The 20461-nt window shown below is 42.6% G+C and overlaps 1 protein-coding gene across 1 annotated transcript in view; it reads left to right on the top strand.

Moving 5' to 3' along the window:
• Positions 1-20461, top strand: part of FAM171A1 (family with sequence similarity 171 member A1) — a 130117-nt gene that overhangs the window by 94420 nt on the left and 15236 nt on the right. The window contains exon 5 of the mRNA XM_058532479.1: positions 3763-3939. Coding sequence (XP_058388462.1) covers positions 3763-3939 — 177 coding nt within the window. The remainder of the gene's footprint in view (positions 1-3762; positions 3940-20461) is intronic.

The raw sequence follows: 20461 nt of genomic DNA, 5'->3' as shown, positions 1-20461 counted from the left end.
TTGACTTGTCTCCCTCTTCTTTTCCCCGACACCGTAGACTAGTCACAACATAAACTTGAAATCCAGAGGCTGTTCTGGGTTCAATCCTGCTAGGTGAGTAAGTTATTGCATTTCCCAGGAACACTTTTATTGAATTTCACTTAATTGTCCAGTGCTTTACATAAACTAATCATTCCAAAAAAGCTTTTAAACTTGAAATGTCTCATCCGTTTTGTAGAATGTTGATAAACATCTGTTTATGGATCAGGGTGACCGGGTGACTTGTTATTTACTTTTTTTCTCTCTGTGGTACCTGTCTTCAGAAATGTTTCTTCTTCCTTTAATTTTTGCGTGATGATGATGTGATTAATATGCCAGCCATTGGTCATTGGACAGATGCATGAGAGTCATCTTAAGTAGACGTTATTGGAAAGAAAATGTTGGCTTTTACTTTAAATGCACAAGCCTGAGAGAAAAGCACTGTTTGGGGAAACATAATAAATTACAATCTGAGACTAGCAGGAAACCTCCTTCCAGTCTTCCTGACAAAATGGCGCACCACCATAAAACCCTAAGTTGGAGGGACGACCTCATTCCTCAGAGCTCATTAATTTCTCTGTGCCCCACTTCCAAGAGCTCCTGAATAAATTATGAAATCCGAGACAACGGGGAAGAAGAACACGGAGACATAGGACTATTGATTTTAGAGGAGTTCGTTTTATTTTAAAATCACTCTGTTATTTCAGAGGGAAGAGAGAAGGTCTTTGGAAGGTTACATCCAACTTCTTTTCCACTGAAATAACTGAAAGTTAACCTAGGAAGATTCAGACCTTTGCGAGCTGCCAGGCAAGGTGGCCACCCAGAGGTGTGTTCACTGGCACTGTGAGGGCATGGGAGCGTGGCCTCTGTTTCGCACCCCAACATCTCATCACTAGGTACCCGTCTCCAGTTCGGCTATGTGAACAGCTTCTCTTCTGCCCCTCCACAGTTGTTCGCCTCCTGTTTTATAGAACACATTTAAGAGATTTCAGCTTAGAGTGAGAGCCTGGACCACACGCACCTGTGTGAGATGACAGGTTGTAACTGGAGCTCAGGGAGGGTGAACGGAGGCCACAGATGTGATCGGAAAGTGCTCTGAAGGCTGGTTTCCTTGGAGCGTCCTAAGGGGAGTTGTATCCGGTTTAGAGGGAGCTTCCAGAGTTGTAAATAGAGAAACACAGCCACGTGGAGGTTCGGCCACTTCCTCACTTGCTCATTCCCATCCGTCTTCTAGCTTCCTGACCTCACATAGGACAGCCTCATCACACACGCAGGCCAGGGACGCTGCGCCTTCACAGCGTCACACTCTCCCCTCTGGTTGCTAAGGGAGCACAGAACTGTTCTGTGGCATTCTTGAGGGGTTTTCAAGAAATTACTTCTACTAGTAACTCCAGGAAGACAGAGGGAGGTCAGTAAAATGACTCATGTGCGAAATTTCCCTATAGTCTAGAAGAGTTGGTAATAGAATGCAGAGCCGAACAGAATTCTAGATGCAATCTGAGCAAAACCCCTCCTGTTACAAGTGACGAGTCGGAGGCCTCCTAGCGTGGTCCATTGGGGCTGCCCTCTCATCCTGCTGCTTTTGCCTGATACCTGTCTTTATTCAAACATCCCGAGAGCCAGGTAACATCAAGAGGGAACAGGAAGGAAGGGCCTCGTTATGTATAGAACTCAGTGTTGTGTGTGAAGTTGCAGTCTCATAACAAGGGCTGGAAGGAAGACAGTTTAGCCCTTCACAGTATGAATCGTTCCAGAATAAAGAAAGTGGGAGGCTAGAGGGAGGGTCATTTGGAAGCACGGAGTAGGAGCAGGCATCTCACGGAGCACTGACAAGGGAAAGAGGCCTCAAGAAAGCAGATGTAATTGCCTGCAGTGTCTTCAAACAGAAGTTTTAAAAGAACATTAAATCGAATGTTCTAAGCGAAGGCGTACTGCTTTAAATTAATATGTGCTTTTCTGCATTGCTGTACTTACTTCCGGATGTTTAAGCTGAGTCTGTTTCTTTCCGTAGACTCGCAGGAAAGCATCTAGTCCAACCTCCGTAGTTTTGCAGATTAGAAAAACAGACCCCAGAGGAGTAAAGTAACTTGCCCGAGGCCACGTAAGTAGTTAGGGTGGATCTGGTCCTCCTGGGCCAGGAATGTGCAAGATAATAGGAAGGGAGAGTAGAAGGTTGATGAGTGGGGACAATGGGGATGCCATTCCTAGGAATCTAGAGGCAGAGTTAAGTGGGAGGAAAGGATGGATGATGAGTCTAGAGTGCCTCTCTACTCCACCTGCTGCCTCCTTATTCAGGCATCCTGCCTCAGGTTTGATGAAAGCAGCAGCTAACTGCAAACATTATCTCTAAGTTGTTTATACAAAGTCTAGTAAGTTCCTTGATTTCTCTGTAGTTTTAGGTTGTATCTCATCAAGAGAGTCTAACAGAACCTAGAGAGATACACTGTAGACCTGGCTTTGCTTCTTTGTACCTTTGGGCAGCTGGCACATTTAGGTGTCCATCCGCAAGATATTTTGGCCAGAAATATGGTAAATTCTGAATTTGGTAAAGAAAACCCTAAAATGAAATGGTCGGACTAAAAGATTTCAGAACTCGAACCTGTGGTTCCAACATGGACTTTTTGATGAAATTCCCATCTCCATGCCTTTCCCTTCATGGAAAAAGAGAGATGGGTATAAATTATAAAAGGTGGTACTGTCGTTAGCTATATTTGCTCTACGAAGGTTTAGCTGTAACTTGTTGAAACTCTTAAAATTCACTAGATTCACTTTAAATGTGAAATTTAGCACTGACTGGAGATTTGCATTAGCTCTGGTAGTTGATGGGTAAGTAAGTAAATAAGTAAGTTAACAAGAAATCCTATAGGTTGTGTTCTAATGTAGCTTAAATTTTTTATCACTGTGTTTTCGTCATTGTGTTCAAGGAAGGATTTAAAATTATGACAGAATACATTTCGTGATACTATATTTCACTGGAGAAAAATCTTTCTAAAATGGATTGCTTAAGTGTATAAATATAATATCGCTCTCATAAGCATTCCCTAATTTATCTGTGAAATAGACAGTCATTAAAGCATTGGCTTGGATAAAAGGCCTCTAATGTAGAGTGATTGGTATATTAAATTCCTTTTAAATGGATCAAAATAACAATGGCGACTAAAATAACTCGTAAATATTTCAAGTCCAAGTTTTCAATCCTGTACTTTTCATAGAAGTAAGTGAATATTTTGAAGCCCACCTTGAAGAAATTCACCTTTTTTTTGTGTAAGCAGTTTCTAATTTAAAACATCTGTTTCATTATGGTGATTATTAATTAATTAACACATGCATGTGTCTCCCTTTGTATAGGAGTCGGTTTCAGGGATTTCCACACACACCTCCTTCTCACATTATACACAAGTCCTTCCCTTTTGAGGCCCTTGGTGACAGCAAAGTACAGTAGTTAGATCAGCACACTTGAGCTTGGATCCCAGCCCTGCCACAAACTAGGGTATTGCCCTTAGGCAGCTGTCATTTACTGCCCTCTCTGAGCCTCAGTTTCTTTACGTGTAAAATGAGGATTTTACCCACCTTAGAAGGTGATGGTGAGGATTGTGTGTGTAAAGTGCTTAAAGTGTGTAAAGTGGCATATGGGAGGTACAATACTCAGTAAATGGCAGCTGTTACTATTTTCTTGCAAACAGTTTCCGCAGACCCACCTGGGTCCTTTGTGCTCATGTGATGGAGAATGCCTCTTGCTTCCAGGAAATGGCACCAGGTACGACCTGACCCCGGTCACAGCTGTCAGCGTCCACTTGCTCAGCAGTGATGGAACACCGGTGCTGGTGGATGGTCCCATTTATGTCACCGTGCCCCTGGCCACGCAGAGCAGTCTGAGACACAATGCCTACGTTGCAGCGTGGCGGTTTGACCAGAAGCTGGGTAAGCAAGACTTCTGTGCCAGTGATAGGCTAACAGATGACTTGATTACTGTTCAGTTTTCCTTTCAAGAAGCCTGTGCAAGTCTCCTTTCCTTGAAGTCACTTGATGCTGCTGCTCATAGCGCATTGCATGGTTTCTGGCAGGTAAAGCTTACTCCGCCATGCCATTCGGGCACACTCTTTGGAGTTTTTTTTTTTTTTTTCCTTGCACATTTAAGCTAATTTACTTAAAAAGAATCTTTAAAGGTTATTAGAGCTAAAATTGACTCTCCTAATCTTTGTCCTTTTATTCTTTAGAAGGAATATACGATCTCTCTTGGTCTTGTGGTTTTCTTTTTTTATTTTCTGAAAAAGGAAAAACATTGCCAACATGGTACAAAAAAAGAAAATGAAAATTACGCAGAATCCAACCACCTAGAGAAAACCACTAGTGATATTTTGGATTATATCCTTCCAGTCATTTTACTATGCACGTATGTGTTAGCTATCCATTGTTGCATAACAAATTGCCCCAAAACTTAGCAGCTTTAGACAACAGTGGACGTCTGTTATCTCACAGTTTGGGAGGGTCAGGAATCCAGGCACGACCTCGCTGGGTGGTTCTGGCTCAAGGTCTCCAGCAAGATTGCAGTCGGGCTGTCAGCCAGGGCTCTGCTCGTCTCCAGCTTCAGCTGGGGCTGGTGAGCACGCTTCAGTGTCACTCACACGGCTGTAGGAGGCCTCAGCTCCTCACTGGTTGTTGGCCAGAGGTTTCAGTTCCTTGCCACATGGGCGTCTCCATAGGCCTGCTCACAATATGGCAGCTTGCTTCCACTGGAGCAAGTGATCCAAGAGAAAATAAAAAATAAACTAAAAATACAGAAGCCCAAGTGGGCAAAATGAAAGTCACAGTGTTTTATAACCTAATGTCAAAGTGGCATCCCTTCGCTTCTTTCCCTCTTCTGTTAGTCACAGAGCCCAGCATTGGTACAGCGTCAGGGGTGGACTGCACGGGCGTGTGAACAGCAGAAGGTGGGGCTCATTGGGGCCCTCTTAGAGGCTGCCTTCCACAAAATATATATTTAACAGAAATGGGATTATATGCTATGTACTGTTCTATAACTTGCTTTTAAAAATCATTCATATATAATGAACATAGCATTAACTATTATTCCATGATGTCAGTATTAATGAGTGCATAGGATTCCATTATACGGATGTCATAATTTGGTTGCTCAGTCCCCTACAACTAGAAAAAACATTACTGTGCTCACCAATGCTGTGATAAATATCTTTGTAGCTAAATCTTTATGCACGGCCATGATTCTTTGCTAAGGATAAGATTTGAGAAGTGGAATTGCTGGGTTAAAAATGTACAGAATTCTAGGGGACTGGCCCCATGGCATAGTGGTAAAGTTCACACGCTCCATTTTGGCGGCCTAGGGTTCACAGGTTCGGATCCCAGGTGCGGACCTGCACACCACTCATCAGGCCTTGCTGTGGCAGTGACCCACATACAAAATAGAGGAGGACTGGCACAGATGTTAGCTCAGAGCCAGTCTTCCTCAAGCAAAAAGAGGAAGATTGGCAACAGATGTTAGCTCAGGGCCAGTCTTCCTCACACACACACAAAAAGATGTACAAAATTCTAAAGCTTTTAACACAAATTTCCAAATCTTCCTGCAGGAACTTTATAGTTGACACTCATAATAACAATACGGGAACACATGCTTGTGCTTAGGATTCTGATGGCACATTGGGTCCTATATTCCTTTGGTTCCCACTCCCATGAAAGTCAAGTCTGAAAATACCAGTTTTCAGAGAACCCAGTTCAGAATTTTAAACTGTTAGACTATGCATAAGTATTATTGGGAGATTTTTGATATCAAATATATTTTCTAAGATACCTAATTCCTTGAGTAGTCACATTATAGTCTAGGAATTTATATTTGGAAATAAACACCTGTTGGGATTTCTGAAGTTTGAGGGTTTTTTGGGTTTTGTTTTGTTTTGTTTTATTTTCCAAATAATTGCTAACAGAATCCATAATTATTTGTGTGGAGTTCATTGATTTGACCAGACATACTACACTTGACGTTGTGGGATGGATTGTGTTGCCACATTAACATATCCTGCGCTGAGTAGACAGGCGCTTTATCGCTGCCCGTATTCTCTGTGACTTCGTGGTTCTCTGAGGCACTGTGGTCATGGTCAGAATGCAAGGAGCCCTGGGCCTCCCAGGATAAAGCAGCTTGAGAGGGTGTGACTGAGAGCATCTCTGAAGAACATAGGAATTCTGAAGGGGGGAGAGGATGTGGATAAAGAAGCACAGAGAGAGAGTAGGAGGGAGAAGGGAAAAGCATGCACATTGTACCCTGAAAACCTGGGTCTGCTACTTGTGACGCTGTAAATCCCACCTTGGGCAATGGCCCATGCCTGGTTTCTCGTCTGTACAAGAGGCTGAGGCTCTCATTCCCTTGTTTATTCTGCCTCTCTCAGTTGGCCCTCCGGGTTGGCCCCAGACACGCCGGGTCAGTGCTCAGAAGTGGCAGTGTAGCATGTGGTTAAGAGCAGGGACTCTGGGGGCACACTGGATTGGAATTCCAGCTCTGCTACCCAGTGGCTGTGTAGCCCTGGTCAAGTTTCTTAACTTCTCTGTGCCGTAGTTCTCTCAGCTATGTAATGGGGAAAATAATAGTACCTAATGCTGTTCTGAAGAGTGTATTAGAGTTCTCCAGAGAAGCAGAACCAATAGAGGGGGGGTGTGTGTGTGTAGAGAGAGAGATTTGTTTTAAGGAATTGGCTTATGCAATTGTGGAGACTGGCAAATCCAAGATCTGCAGGGCAGGCCAGCAGGCTGGAGACCCAGAGAAAAGTTGGTGTTGCAGTTTGAGTCCAAAGGTAGTCTGCTGGCAGAATTTCCTTTTCCTTGGGGGAGGTCAGTCTTTTCCTTAAGGCCATCAACTGATTAGGTGAGGCCCATCCACATTATGAAGGGTAATCTGCTTTACTCGGGCTACTGATCTAGACATTAATCTTATCTTAAAAATATCTTACAGCGTGAGGTGATATCTCATTGTAGTTTTGATTTGCATTTCCCTGATAGTGATTTTGAACATCTTTTCATGTGTCTGTTGGCCATCTGTGTATCTTCTTTGGAGAAATGTCTGTTCAGGTCTTTTGCCCATTTTTTAATTGGGTTGTTAGCTTTTTTGTTGTTGAGATGCATGAGTTCTTTATATATTTTGGAGATTAAGCCCTTATCAGATGTATGGTTTGCAAATATCTTCTCCCAATTGTTAGGTTGTCTTTTTGTTTTGTTGATGGTTTCCTTTGCTGTGCAGAAGCTTTTTAGTTTGATGTAGTCCCATTTGTTTATTTTTTCTATTGTTTCTCTTGCCCTGTCAGACATGGTGTTTGAAAAGGTGTTGCTAAGACCGATGTCAAAGAGCGTACTGCCTATGTTTTCTTCTAGAAGTTTCATAGTTTCAGGTCTTACATTCAAGTCTTTAATCCATTTGGAGTTAATTTTTGTGTATGGTGTAAGGTAAGGGTCTACTTTCATTTTTTTGCATATGGCTATCCAGTTTTCCCAACACCATTTGTGGAAGAGACTTTCTTTTCCCCATTGTATGTTCTTGGCTCCTTTGTCAAAGATTAGCTGTCCATAGATGTGTGGGTTTATTTCTGGGCTTTCGATTCTATTCCATTGATCTGTGTGTCTGTTTTTGTGCCAGTACCATGCTGTTTTGGTTACTATAGCTTTGTAGTATGTTTTGAAATCAGGGAGTGTGATACCTCCAGCTTTGTTCTTTTTTCTCAGGATTCCTTTAGCTATTCGGGGTCTTTTGTTGTTCCATATAAATTTTAGGATTCTTTGTTCTATTTCTGTGAAAAATGTTGTTGGAACTTTGATAGGGATTGCATTGAATCTATAGATGGCTTTAGGAAGTATGGACATCTTAACTATGTTAATTCTTCCAATCACGCCCGTCAGAATGGCTATAATTAACAAGACAGGAAACAACATGTGTTGGAGAGGATGTGGAGAGAAGGGAACGCTCATACACTGCTGGTAGGAATGCAAACTGGTGCAGCCACTATGGAAAACAGTATGGAGATTCCTCAAAAAATCAAGGATAGAACTACCATATGATCCAGCTATTCCACTGTTGGGTATTTATCCAAAGAACTTGAAAACACCAATTTGCAAAGGTACATGCACCCCTGTGTTCATTGCAGCGTTATTCACAATAGCCAAGACTTGGAAGCAACCTAAGTGCCCATCAAGGGACGAATGGATAAAGAAGCTGTGGTATATATACACAATGGAATACTACTCAGCCATAAGAAACGATGAAATCCAGCCATTTGTGACAACGTGGATGGATATTGAGGGTATAATGCAAAGTGAAATAAGTCAGAGGGAGAAGGTCAAATACCATATGATTTCCTTCATTAAGTAGTAGATAATAACAACAATAAACAAACACATAGGGACAGAGATTGGATTGGTGGTTACCAGAGGGGAAGGGGGGAGGGAGGAGGGTGAAAGGGTAATTCGGTACATGTGTGTGGTGATGGATTGTAATTAGTATTTTGGTGGTGAACATGATGTAATCTATGCAGAAATAGAAGTACAATGATGTACACCTGAAATTTTTACAATGTTATAAACCAATGTTACTGCAATAAACAAAAAATTAAAAAAATATATATATCTTACAGCAACATGCAAACATGTTTGACCACATATCTGAGGACCATGACCTAGCCAAGTTGATACATAAAATTAACCAGCCAAGAAGTAAATGAGTTAATATTGTAAGAAGCTAAGTACAGTGCCTGGCATATAGCAGGCTATTAAGTCAACAGAGGTCTCCCCACAGTTTTCCAGACTGTGCCATCCAAACCACTTTCCCAGATTCCCCTTAGCCCATATTTCTTGAAAGATTATTCTCCACTTGCTGCTTCCATTTCTGGACCCACTGCAATCCCGCTTCCCCCTCCCCGCTCTCCCTGAACAAACATCACCAGGTTCCCCAGCAGCTGCATGATTGTGGAATCGAGTGACGCCCTCATCCTCTCCCGCGTCTCTGCAGCATTTGGTGGTTTTCCTTCCTCTGTAGACGGCCCTCTTCCCTTGGCTCTCTGACTCAGTGTCCCCCTGGGTCCTCCCTGTCTGCCAGTCCCTGGGCTCTGCCCTCTGCCAGGCTCCTGACTGACTTCACATGCAGTGTCTGGGGCACCTGCTTCCCACACTCCCACAGCTGCCTGTGCACCCAGGTCTGATCCTCTGGTCTGTGGTTCTGCCTGTCCATTTGACATCTGCTCCTGGATGTTCTGCAGGAAACTCAAGTTCAACGTGCCTGACGCTGAGACTCATCGACACCCCTCACTCCAGCCTCTAAACCTGTTCATTTCTGTGTTTCCTCTCTTGGCTAAGGGTATTGAGGTAGAAACCTCAGGGTTATCCCTAATTTATTCTTTTGCTTCACCTCCCCGCCATAGCCGTGTCTGGTCCCTTGCAAAGTCATGTTGATTCAAAGCAGCGTTTCCCAAACTTACCCTCTCCTCTCCTTTCCTGTGTTACCTCCACCTCGCTTCAGACTCTTCCCTCTTCTCTGGACAGTTCCAGCAGCTGTCTGACTGCCTTCTGCCTCTCCTTCCCTCCACCAGGTCTTTGGTGTTGCTACTTGGACTGTCTTTCAAAACCACAGACCACTTCCCCACATGAGACTGTTTCAAGGCGGCTCATTGTGGGGCAGTCCACACTCCTTTGCACGGCACACAGATCTCTTCAGAGCTAGCCGCTGCCTATCTCTCCGCCTCACTCGCAGCCACTGTCTGTCTCCTGCACACCCTCTGTGGCTACCACACCACACCATTTACCCTTCCCTGGGTGTGCTGAGATCTCCCTCGTAGCTTGTCGCATTGTGTGAGCAGGACCCCTCCTTTCAAATCCCTTCTCCATCCCCCGAACAGCCAGTTAGCCCCTCCTGGGCGCGTCGTACATACTGCAGCGGTACTAAAAGGATGTGATGAGGACATGGCCTTGCATCCATATCTTTGAATCTTGAACAGGACTAGTTAATGATCAAGAACAGTTCCTGGCACATGCTAGGTGGCCAGCTAAAATGTTTGTTGAATGACTGAATCAAATGAGGATCATTTAGATGTTTTAACAGTCAGGGTAGTTTAAGATATTATGATATAACATTTGTACTTAAGATGACTATATGCATAGAATTTACCTTTACTTATCTAAGTATATGTACATTTAATAAAAGGATGGTGCTTTGAGCTCTTGTCTAGAGAGAGAACAGTTATACTGGATTTTCTCCATCCTGGGGCTTCCGTCCTGCTGCTGTTATTCCACCACTTCTTCCTGCCTCCTCTTTTCTGAATGAATATATTGGAATATGGACGAATAAGGGCTGGAGGGATAAAAGGTTATTATTTCCTAATATGATGAAGCTTTCTCCAGGGACTCATACATATATATGTCCTAACAGTATAGCACAGGTCTGTAGAAGCAGCATCCTGGCTCTCATTAGTTTATTTTGTCTACAGCTCACAAACAACATAAGTTTATTTTTAAAAAATTTTGATGTATGTGGCAGGCTGAATAATGGCCCCCCAAATATCTCCACATCTAATCCCCAGACCCTGTGACTATTACCTCACGTGGTAAAGGGACTCTGCAGATGTGATTAAGTTAAGAATCTCGAGATGGGGAAATTCTCCTGGATTATCCAGATGGGCCCACTATATTCACAGTGGTCCTTGAGAGGGACATGGGAGGAGATAGAATCAGGAAATGCCAGTGTGATGATGAAGCAGAGATTGGAGTGATGCACTTTGAAAATGGAGGAAGGGCCACAAGCCAAGAAATGCAGGCAGCCACTAAAAGCTGAAAAAGGCAAGAGAACAGATTCTCCCTCCAGAGCCTCCAGAAGGAGCCAGCCCTGCCAACACCTTGACTTTAGCCCAGTGAGGCTAATTTCGGACTTGAGACCTCCAGAACTGTAAGAAAATAAATGTGTGTTCTTTTAAGCCCCTAAGTTTGTGGTAATTTATTACAGCAGCAATAGGAAATTAATAGAACAGGGAAGTCAGTGAAGCCTCTCAGACATAAGTTGTGCAATTCTCTGTTTCCTCTCTTGAAATAATCCCCATGACATTGAGCCTTTTGCCCTTGGGAGTCTTCATTGTGGAATGGATCTGTTTCCATTTCATTGGTCTTTTTAACTTAGCATCTACTGTCAAAAATGTGACTGCCAAATTCCTAGCTATAACAGATTGTATGTACAGGTAAAAGCCAGCGTTTGGATAGTCGTTCAAAAGTAATCAAATGAATTAAAATATGTTTTCTGAAAACTTTATCTTTAAGATTGCATGGACATTTTAAAGAAACCATATGTTCTTTAATTTCTTAAACTCAATAGAAGCCTATGTATTTCATAAGGGTGTTTTTTTTTACTATTATATTTAATCAATAATATTCTCATTTAAGTGGAAATTGAATTATTTCAGTTAAATGAAGAGTTCTAAGACAGCATTATCAGATCAGGGGAAAAAAAGTAGAAACACATCTTAAGCATATAACACTATTTACTAATTATACTTAGCTGCTATTTACCATTAATTCATATATGATAATCACTTCAACCCAGTTTAACACTTTAAATTATCTTCTTTTGAGGTAAATCAAAGTAATTGCAATTCCAAAGTGTTTAACAGCCAAATAGAGCAATTTGTGAATCCATTAAGAATTTTTCACCTAAATCAGGGTCAGTAAGCTATGACCTGAATGCTGAGAATGGTTTTTTCACATTTTTAAATGGTTAAAGAAAGACTCAGAAGAAGAGGAGTATGTCATGACACGTGAAAATTATATGAGATTCAGATGTAAGTGTCCCTAAATAAAGTTTTATTGGTCTGAATGTGTGTATCCCCCCACAAAACAATTCACATGTTGAAATCCTAATCTCCAGTGTGATGGTCTGGGGAGGTGACTGGGCCCTGAGGGCAGAGCCCTCATGTGTGGGATTAGTGCCCTTGTAAAAGGGGCCCCAGAGAGCTCCCTCACCCCTTCCACATCCATGAACCAGGAAGAGGGCTCTCACCAGACACGGAATCTGCTGGCACCTTGATCTTGGACTTTCCAGCTTCCAGATCTGTGAGAAATAAATTTCTGCTGTTTATAAACCACCTAGTCTGTGTTATTTTGTTCTAGCAGCCTGAACAGACTAAGACATTGGAACACACCGATGCCCAGCTGTTGGTGTGTCATCGATGAGTGCTTCTGCACTGCACAAGCGGAGCTGAGTAATTGCAAGAGAGACTATGTCCCAGAAACTGAAAATATTCACCATCTGGCCTGTTACAGAAAAATTTTGTGATCCCTGATGTAAAATGGCTTCAAACGGGACGCTCTGTAATTCTAGTGTTAGAATGCAAGTATATTCTGGACTCTGGGTCCAAACTGGGTCCCGGATTCAGTCACAGTCCATCTTGCTGTTATCCAGGGAGCCCTCCGGCATTTGACCAGGATGCTCGAGTGATAACAACTTTGTTAAAGGACAAGATTTCAAACTCTGTAAAGAAAGATGAAACGCTCTTTTAGTTCCATGGGACTTATATTTGAAAGATAGACCCATATTTTAATAATAAGTGGAATACTTTCATCCATGACTGCTGGAAACTAAAAGTTTACTCTTAGGAGACAGACCTCGAGCTGTTCTCTTTCAGACACCGTTAGAGTGGGGTCAGCATTTGATGCCGCCGTGTATCACGGTTGTCTTTTTTTTTTTTTCTTAATGGCTACAGTTGTCTCTTAATTTTTTCTTTTCGAACAGGCGAAGAATTTCCCATTATAGAAATTAGCATCTCCATATTTCAACCCACATGATCGTAGGAGGATGACCCAATAGAGTAACATTCTTAAAACATAAGTTGGGTTTGTTTAGCATGTTAGAACAGTATGAATTGGCTAATTGTTATGTATACTTTCAGTAAAAATGATTTTCTTTAAAGCGCAACGCATATACTAGAATTGAAACTTTTGCTGCATTTACATGCAGTGCTGAAACTATCATGTTAAAACTTGACTTGATTTCTGGTGCAAGGGAGGACTCTGTTGAGTAAGTATAAGTCTTTCCTTAGAGGAATTAGCAAATTTCTTTAACTAACAATTGTCTAGTGATGCTCTCTCTTTTGAAAAGCGTACAGTGCCAGTTCCGGTATCCCAGGTGGCAAGGTGTGTCTGAGGGAATGAGATTAAGTGGATATACACACCTTCTTATCAGTCACCTGCAGGGGCCACTTTGACCTTTGAAAGAAGTGGTTTTCCTTCCCCAGTCTGGCAAATAAAGTTTCATTGGTCCTGGTGAATACATCTTAGCTGAGGCTGTCTGGGCAGTAAGAGATGATAATGTCAGCTCGCTTTCACAGGCATTTACTCCCTTTAGCCTATAACTGGGACAGCAGATGGCTGTCCGGTATTCCGGGTTGTCAGACTGCGATCTGACTTGTTGCCCTGGGGAATGGTCACTTGCGAACAAGGAAACCAGGTCAGTGGTTTGAATCTAAAGTGACCCACTGACGTTGAGTGGCAAAGAAATCAAGATGTAAGATTCTGTATGTGATACGTTTTTGCTGTTTAACGATAACTGATATCATCACTTGACTTGAATATTCTCATTCTAATGAGATGACTGAAATAAAAGCATATTCTGAGTGAAGCTACATTGTAGAATCCAGTTTTAACTGCCTTCCCAAAACACAGCCTGCGGAGTGTGTGGGTTGCTATAGAAATGGTGGTTGCTGAACCAGCTTCTTATTGTGTATGGTGCATATGTACCAGGCACTCAGGAATACCCACTCATAATGGCCTGTAGTGGATCTGTCTCCACATCAGAGAGTGAACATTACTGCTGATGCTCTGCTCATGGATCTAGTCCTTTTAGGTAAGTTATAGCCAGCCTGCCCTTAAAGGTGGAGCTTGATTTAAAATAGAGATTTAAGATTTTGTTCCATTTCATTGTTTTTTGAGGGGAGGAAGCTTTAAAACATAATTTAAAGCACTAAATTATGTTTATAATTTTAAGAAAATGAAAATAATAATATTACTGGCATATCTGTTTCTCTATATCGTGAGCCACATGTCCGGATGGAAGGTGACGTATTGGAATACTGAGGTGTAGTGATTGAATGAACTCTATTACGTTGTGTGGGGAAAAGTTAGAATAAAAGAAGGGACTTCATTTCTCTAACAATTAAGGATATATTTATATTTGTGATGTTAATTATAGAACCATACACATCATCTTTAATTTTTTCAAAAGAACAGACTCAATCGTTAAGGCTATTCAACAAGGAAGGAAGCAGGCTTACCTATCTAAGTGTAATGTCAACATATCCTTAAGAAAGATGCTATCTGAAATAGGTCTTCTCTCAGTGAAGGCTGTTTCTTAGAAACAAAGAAATAACTCTCAGGAAAAGAATCTCTACTTTCTCAGATGTTAAAATTGTCTGGAAAAGTGAATCCGGCTTCTCTTAGATATGTAGGAGGAAAAAAAGGTAATTTACCTACAAAGAAATATATTAAAGTAATGTAAGAGATAGAAAAGAACACTGAAGGCGTAGGACTTAATTTGGGTAAATGATGACAGTCCAGTGAAAACTTTGTCTTGCCAGAGATCTCAGCTGCCAGATGGCCAACAGACTGATTTGTTTTTGAGACACAGATTGGCATCTTCCTGCCACTATGGACCATGAGCATCACAGTTGCGATGTTCTGCTCCTCTTGTCCGAGTGGAGTGGAGGAAGGCCGCTGAACACGTGCACTGCCCATGGGGAGAATGAAGGCAGAGTGATCTCAGAACACGACATTTGTTTTTCGATGTTGCCTAGCAACTCAAAAAACAATCTTGTAATATCAGTCCATTCTTAAGAATTGTTAAGCCTTCTGTGTTCGTAGCCCCCTCCAAAAATGAGAATTTTCAGGGACTAAAACCATCACATTAGCTCTATTGTAGTTGTGGTTCAGGGCCACTTTTGTTTTGAAACCCTATTCTTAGAGACTTAATTTTCCTAAAATGTCACTTTATATAGAGCTAGAATTTCCCATGCTTGAGTTTAACTGAAACAGTTTTTGGCAAGCTTTACAAATGACCGTTGCGCACTTTGTGGTCTTGAGTGTATAGATCAATATGTTCCTCCTGAAAGAGAATGTGTCTTACGTTACAGTCAACTCTTAATTATCACCTATGGAGCGTTCACTTTGTGGATTATCTGTGGCAAGTCTGTATCCTCCTGCTGGCTTCCCCCATCACCCAGAAGCGTCAGAGCCCTCTTGCTTTGCTGCCACTTGGCCTGGATTTTAAGCACTGCATCTAACATGCTCCTTCTAGCATCAGCCTGGGTAAAAAATAGTTAGAAGGGTAAAGTTGCCGTAGTTTATTTCAGAACCAAATACAGTCTTCCCTCAGTATCTGCAGGGGATTGGTTCCAGGACCCGCTCGGATACCAGAATCCTTGGACGCTCCGGTCCCTTATACGTAATGGCGTAGTATTTGCATATAACCTACGCACATCCTCCTGTAAACTTTAAATCATCTGTAGATGACTTATAATACCTAATACAATGTAAATGCTATGTAAATAGTTGTTATACTGTATTGTTTAGGGAATAAGGACAAGAAAAATAATCTGTACGTGTTCAGCACAGACACAACCGTCATAGGCCTTTTGAATCACGGTTGGTAGCATCCATGGATGCGAACCCACGGATACAGAGAGCCAGCTATGTGTTTTAAGTGTCTTATTTGCATTTATCTCCACTGAAATGGGTCATTAAAAGGTAAAAATATTTTTTATAGATTTGAATATTGCAATGGATGATACACAATGAATAACAGGAGTGTATGGAATATAGGCTGTGTGTAGCCCAGCAGTTGAGACAGCTGGGACTTGAGTACTAGCTCCTCCTCAAGTTACTAGCTGTGTGATCTTGAGCAAGTCCTTTAACCTCTTGGGGCCTCGGTTTTCTCATCTGTAAAATGGGAATAATAATAGTCCTCATCCCTGCTTCATAGAATTGTTGTGAATGGGGAGTACTTGCACCAGTGTCTGGTACCTGGTAAGGGGCTCTATAAATGTCAGCCAATATCATCACTGCTCATATTTAGTTTGTGCATTTTTGGTGAAGCATGATATAAGAGAGAAGGACAGGTACAGTGAAGTCCTCGGGTCTTTAAATTTAATATCCCAGCCTCAGTCGAGGCTGCCATGTTGCTGGTATGTGCCAGGGTATCCAATCTGATGGTCGGTACCCATGCTCTACCAGTTTTTCCCTATTTTGAATGTTATTGCTGTCTTCCTATTTCCAAATGACGCTTAAAGTTCAGAACAGGTGATGCCTCTTACCTTGAGTAGAGTAGGAACCTAAGTCCCCTGGTGCGCAGGTCAAGTGTTGACCAGGGAGCGGGCCCGGCTGGCTGCCCGGCATCTGAAGGTCAACGTAGCCCTGCCCTTCTTCCTCACAACTCAGCGCCCTTGGTCTTTACAGCGACCTGTCGTCCAGGACAGGGACTTGGGGTGGATGAAGATCCCAGATGTCCAGGCTTTCCTGAGTAAGATCCCATCTTTCTCAAACTGAGGTGTGTCAACCCAGGGGGCTTCTTCGGGGTCTAGGAATTGTCTGCAAGGATTTTAAAATCTGGGGTGTTGGTTTTGATAATAATTTTGTAAAACTTAACATGAGAAATATTCTGCGTCTTCTGGGTTCAATACAGAATATTTTTCTGGTTTTATTGAAATATGATTGACACACAGCACTGTATAAGTTTAAGGTGTACAGCATAATGATTTGACTTACGTGTATTGTGAAATGATTACCCCACAATGTTTAGTTAACATTCATCATCGCATATAGATACAAAAGAAAAAGAAGAAAAAATATTTTTTTCCTTGTGATGAGAATTCTTAGGATCTACTCTCTTAACAACTTTCATATATACCGTTCAGCGGTGTTAACTGTAGTCACCACGCTGTACATTACATCCGCAGGACTTTTTTATCTTATAACTGGAAGTTTGCACCTTTTCACCACCTTCCTCCAGTTCCCCCTCCCCCCACCCTCTCAGTACAGAATTTAAAACCATCAGATGCTTTTGTTGCCTGAATTTGCATTTATAGACTATTTGATAGAATAGGACTAAAGAGAACTGAACAGCAGTAGATTTCATACAGAAAGGACACAACCTCACCATAGTGAGGAAAAGTGAAATGGAAGGGTGTGGGAAGAGGAACATTTCATGGTAAGTTCAGTTGGAGAAGGGTGGTAGGAGACTCGAATCACAGGCATGCCAAGCTCAAAAGAAGCCTCACCCTGGCCATCCATGTCATGTTTATGTTGCAAGTGACAAGTTCCCTTCAGTAATATGTCATCGGGTATGGCATTAAATTGATGTTTTTAATTTGAATATTATTTTGGAAGTTTACAGCCTGTTTCTGTTTCTTTTATAAATTTGTTTTGGTTCTATACTTTTGTAAGAGCTATAAGTTCTTTTATATTAGGACATACTTAACACATTATGATTTTTAAAATAAAGTTAACACCTTGCATAGGACTTTTTTTCTTTCTTTTTTTTTTTTTTTGTGAGGAAGATCAGCCCTAACTAACATCCGATGCCAATCCTCCTCTTTTTTGCTGAGGAAGACTAGCCCTGGGCTAACATCTGTGCCCATCTTCCTCTACTTTATATGGGACGCCGCCACAGTGTGGCCTGACAAGCCGTGCATCGCTGCACACCCGGGATCCGAACCTGCAAACCCTGGGCCGCCAAAGCAGAGCGCACGCACTTAACCACTGCGCCACCGGGCTGGCCCCAGGGAAATGTTTTTTCTTTTTAAAGTGGTTTTCTACATTAATCAGGTCGGGAAGTCATTGGTGTGCAAGATAGTCCTGGCCTGGTATCTGCTTTAGGCAAAGCTTCATCAACACTTGAGATGTATTCCTGGAAAGATATACATCACTGGGAAAACCTTTTAGTTAGGTCATTTTACCTTTTGGAATAAAATTCCACCTTTTAGTAGCTCTGCCTCTTGGGCAGTGTCACCCTGAGACTGAGCAAGAGAGACCCCTGCCCTAAGCCCCACATGTGGAGGGCCTCACTCTTGCCCTCCTCCAGCTGTACCCTTTCCCTATGGGATAAGGCATCCCTGACCGAAAGGGATGTGACCCCCTAGAAGCTGAGCCCCCCTTTCTAGAACCCTCTCCTGGAATTCCCTGCCCCAGTGGACCTAAGCTGGCTTCCAAGCCCTCTCCCTCAGGTCCATCTCCTGGGGGCAGACCTCGTGGCCCATAACACATGCCATGTGCACACCCCCAGGCCACAGGGGTGGCCAAGGACTGGCTGCTGGCTGGGGCCTGAGCTTGGACGTGTGAGTTGGGAGTCCACATCCATGTGCACAGGCTGAGGATGAGTTGAGAAGGGCGTAGGTCGCAAACCAAGAATCCTTGTGCCTCTGTGTTCCAGCTGTGCCCTGAGGAATCTAAGAATTCTGCATTCGACCCTGGCCTTTGGGTGATTATAAAGTTATGACGGGAAGATAGGCACATTTATTTAACAGTGTGATCGCTTGCCTTATAACTTTTAAACATTTAGATGTATTGTATATGGATCTCCATTTACATTCTTGCCTTGGGTTCTGAAAATGTTAGGAGTCGACCTGTCCCTGGGCAGATCCCTGACTTCTCTGAACCTAATGTTTCTAGCCTCAAAAATGAGATATAGAATACCTGCCTTTCAAGGTTGTGTGAAGAGAGACTGAAGAGAGATAATGTACGTAAAGCACCTAGCAAACTCTTAGGCGTGTATGAAGTTCTTCACGTCTTGGTTCTTTTAGCCCCTTCTCTTGAATCACCCCTTTAAAATTATTTGTATGCGCACACGTGCATGCATGTACCCAGAACACACACAGAACAAACCCAGCCTGCACACACCACGCTTCATTAGAGGTGGCCACAGAAGCAGCCTTGCTTGCTCTGCGATGTGACACAGAGATGCAGCTGTAGCTGGCAGCCCAGCCGTTTCAAATTCACAGGTGCAATTTGAATTGTCCCTAAATTGGAGGGGAAGAAGCATACGATCATTTTGTGTGTGTGTGTGTGTCTGCTCATTCTTGGCTAAGCTTATTCATTAGCCAAACAGATATTACTATAAACCAACATTTTTCATCAGTCTTCTCAAGGCCACCCTGGAGGTGGGGCGCTACCGTCTTTCTTACTGAGAAAGAAGCCCAAACTCAGCACAGTTAAGTGCTCAGGGCACACGCACAGCATCCTAGGAGTGTAAAAGGGGAGATACAAAACACGACTTCCTTCAGACTGTAAATCCCCTTCCTTTCCGAGTAGATCAGATTTTTGTGCATTCCTGCTTCTATGCCAAGACTTAATGTGGCTTAATTGAATAATGGACTAAATCTGGGAATGCAAAACAACAACTCATTCTCAGATGTGACTGGTTTGGCCCATACAGTTGATTTGGGGGCGTTCGTCCATTTGTTATGTTTTAATTTACTGCCAACACTTAAAAATTGAAAGATTTCCCATGGAATTGCCTTGGCTTCTCTTTTAAAAATTGAACAGTTTATTCATTTCAGCAAATATTTATTGAACATCTTCTTGGTGCCAGACATTACCCCATTCTAGGCTCTTGGGATAAAGCAATGAGAAAACAAGTCAGGGAAGGTCACGGTAATTATGAAGCCTTTGTTCTAAATGAAGGAGACAGACAGTGAACCAGTTTATTTCAGGTGGCTTAAGTCCTGTGAGGCAATTGAGCAGGGTGGTGTCAGAGAGAATGATTGGCTGGTCGGAGCCTTTGGAGAAGTGACATTTGAGCTGAGATCCTAAAGACACCCAGGAGCCTATCATGGGAATGTCTTTGCGATTCTGGGTAGAATACAGTCAATGCAAAAGTCTTAAGGTTGGAACCAGTTTGGCCACACCAGTAGCAGCCAGGTCACTGAATAGCACTGCCCTTCCAATCTGGGTGCACTGCATCTGGTAGCAGTTTGAGTTTGCCAACTCCTGGCCGGTCGTCTGACCAGTGACTAGATTATTTCTTAAATATATTAGAAATATTTCTGAAGTTGCTTCCACCACTGGCCGCCCAGTTGATGCACCACAGCAGCATTGTGGGAAATGACATCAGGGTTTTCTGAGAGAATTGCCACACCCACAAAAGTGCAGATAATTTTGAGCTTTGCTACTCAAAGTGTGGTCCGAAGCTCGGGAGCTTGTGAGCACTGCAGAATCTCATGCTTTACTCCAGACTCGCTGAATCAGAATGTGTGTTTCAACAAGATCGCCACTGGAACAGGCTCGTTCACAAGCCCTGGATTAGAGCAGCTTACCACATCTGTCCAGATGTTTGTAAGCTTCTCTGTTACGCTGTCCTTCATTTTGAGTGAGTTTTCTAATGCTGGGGATTAGTGGCTGTGTCTCCCACAATCCTGGTCTGCTCCCCCCA

The sequence above is a fragment of the Diceros bicornis genome, chromosome 36 (genome assembly GCF_020826845.1).
Source record: "Diceros bicornis minor isolate mBicDic1 chromosome 36, mDicBic1.mat.cur, whole genome shotgun sequence".
Classification (NCBI taxonomy): domain Eukaryota; kingdom Metazoa; phylum Chordata; class Mammalia; order Perissodactyla; family Rhinocerotidae; genus Diceros; species Diceros bicornis.
This window is presented reverse-complemented; position numbering and strand designations above follow the sequence as displayed.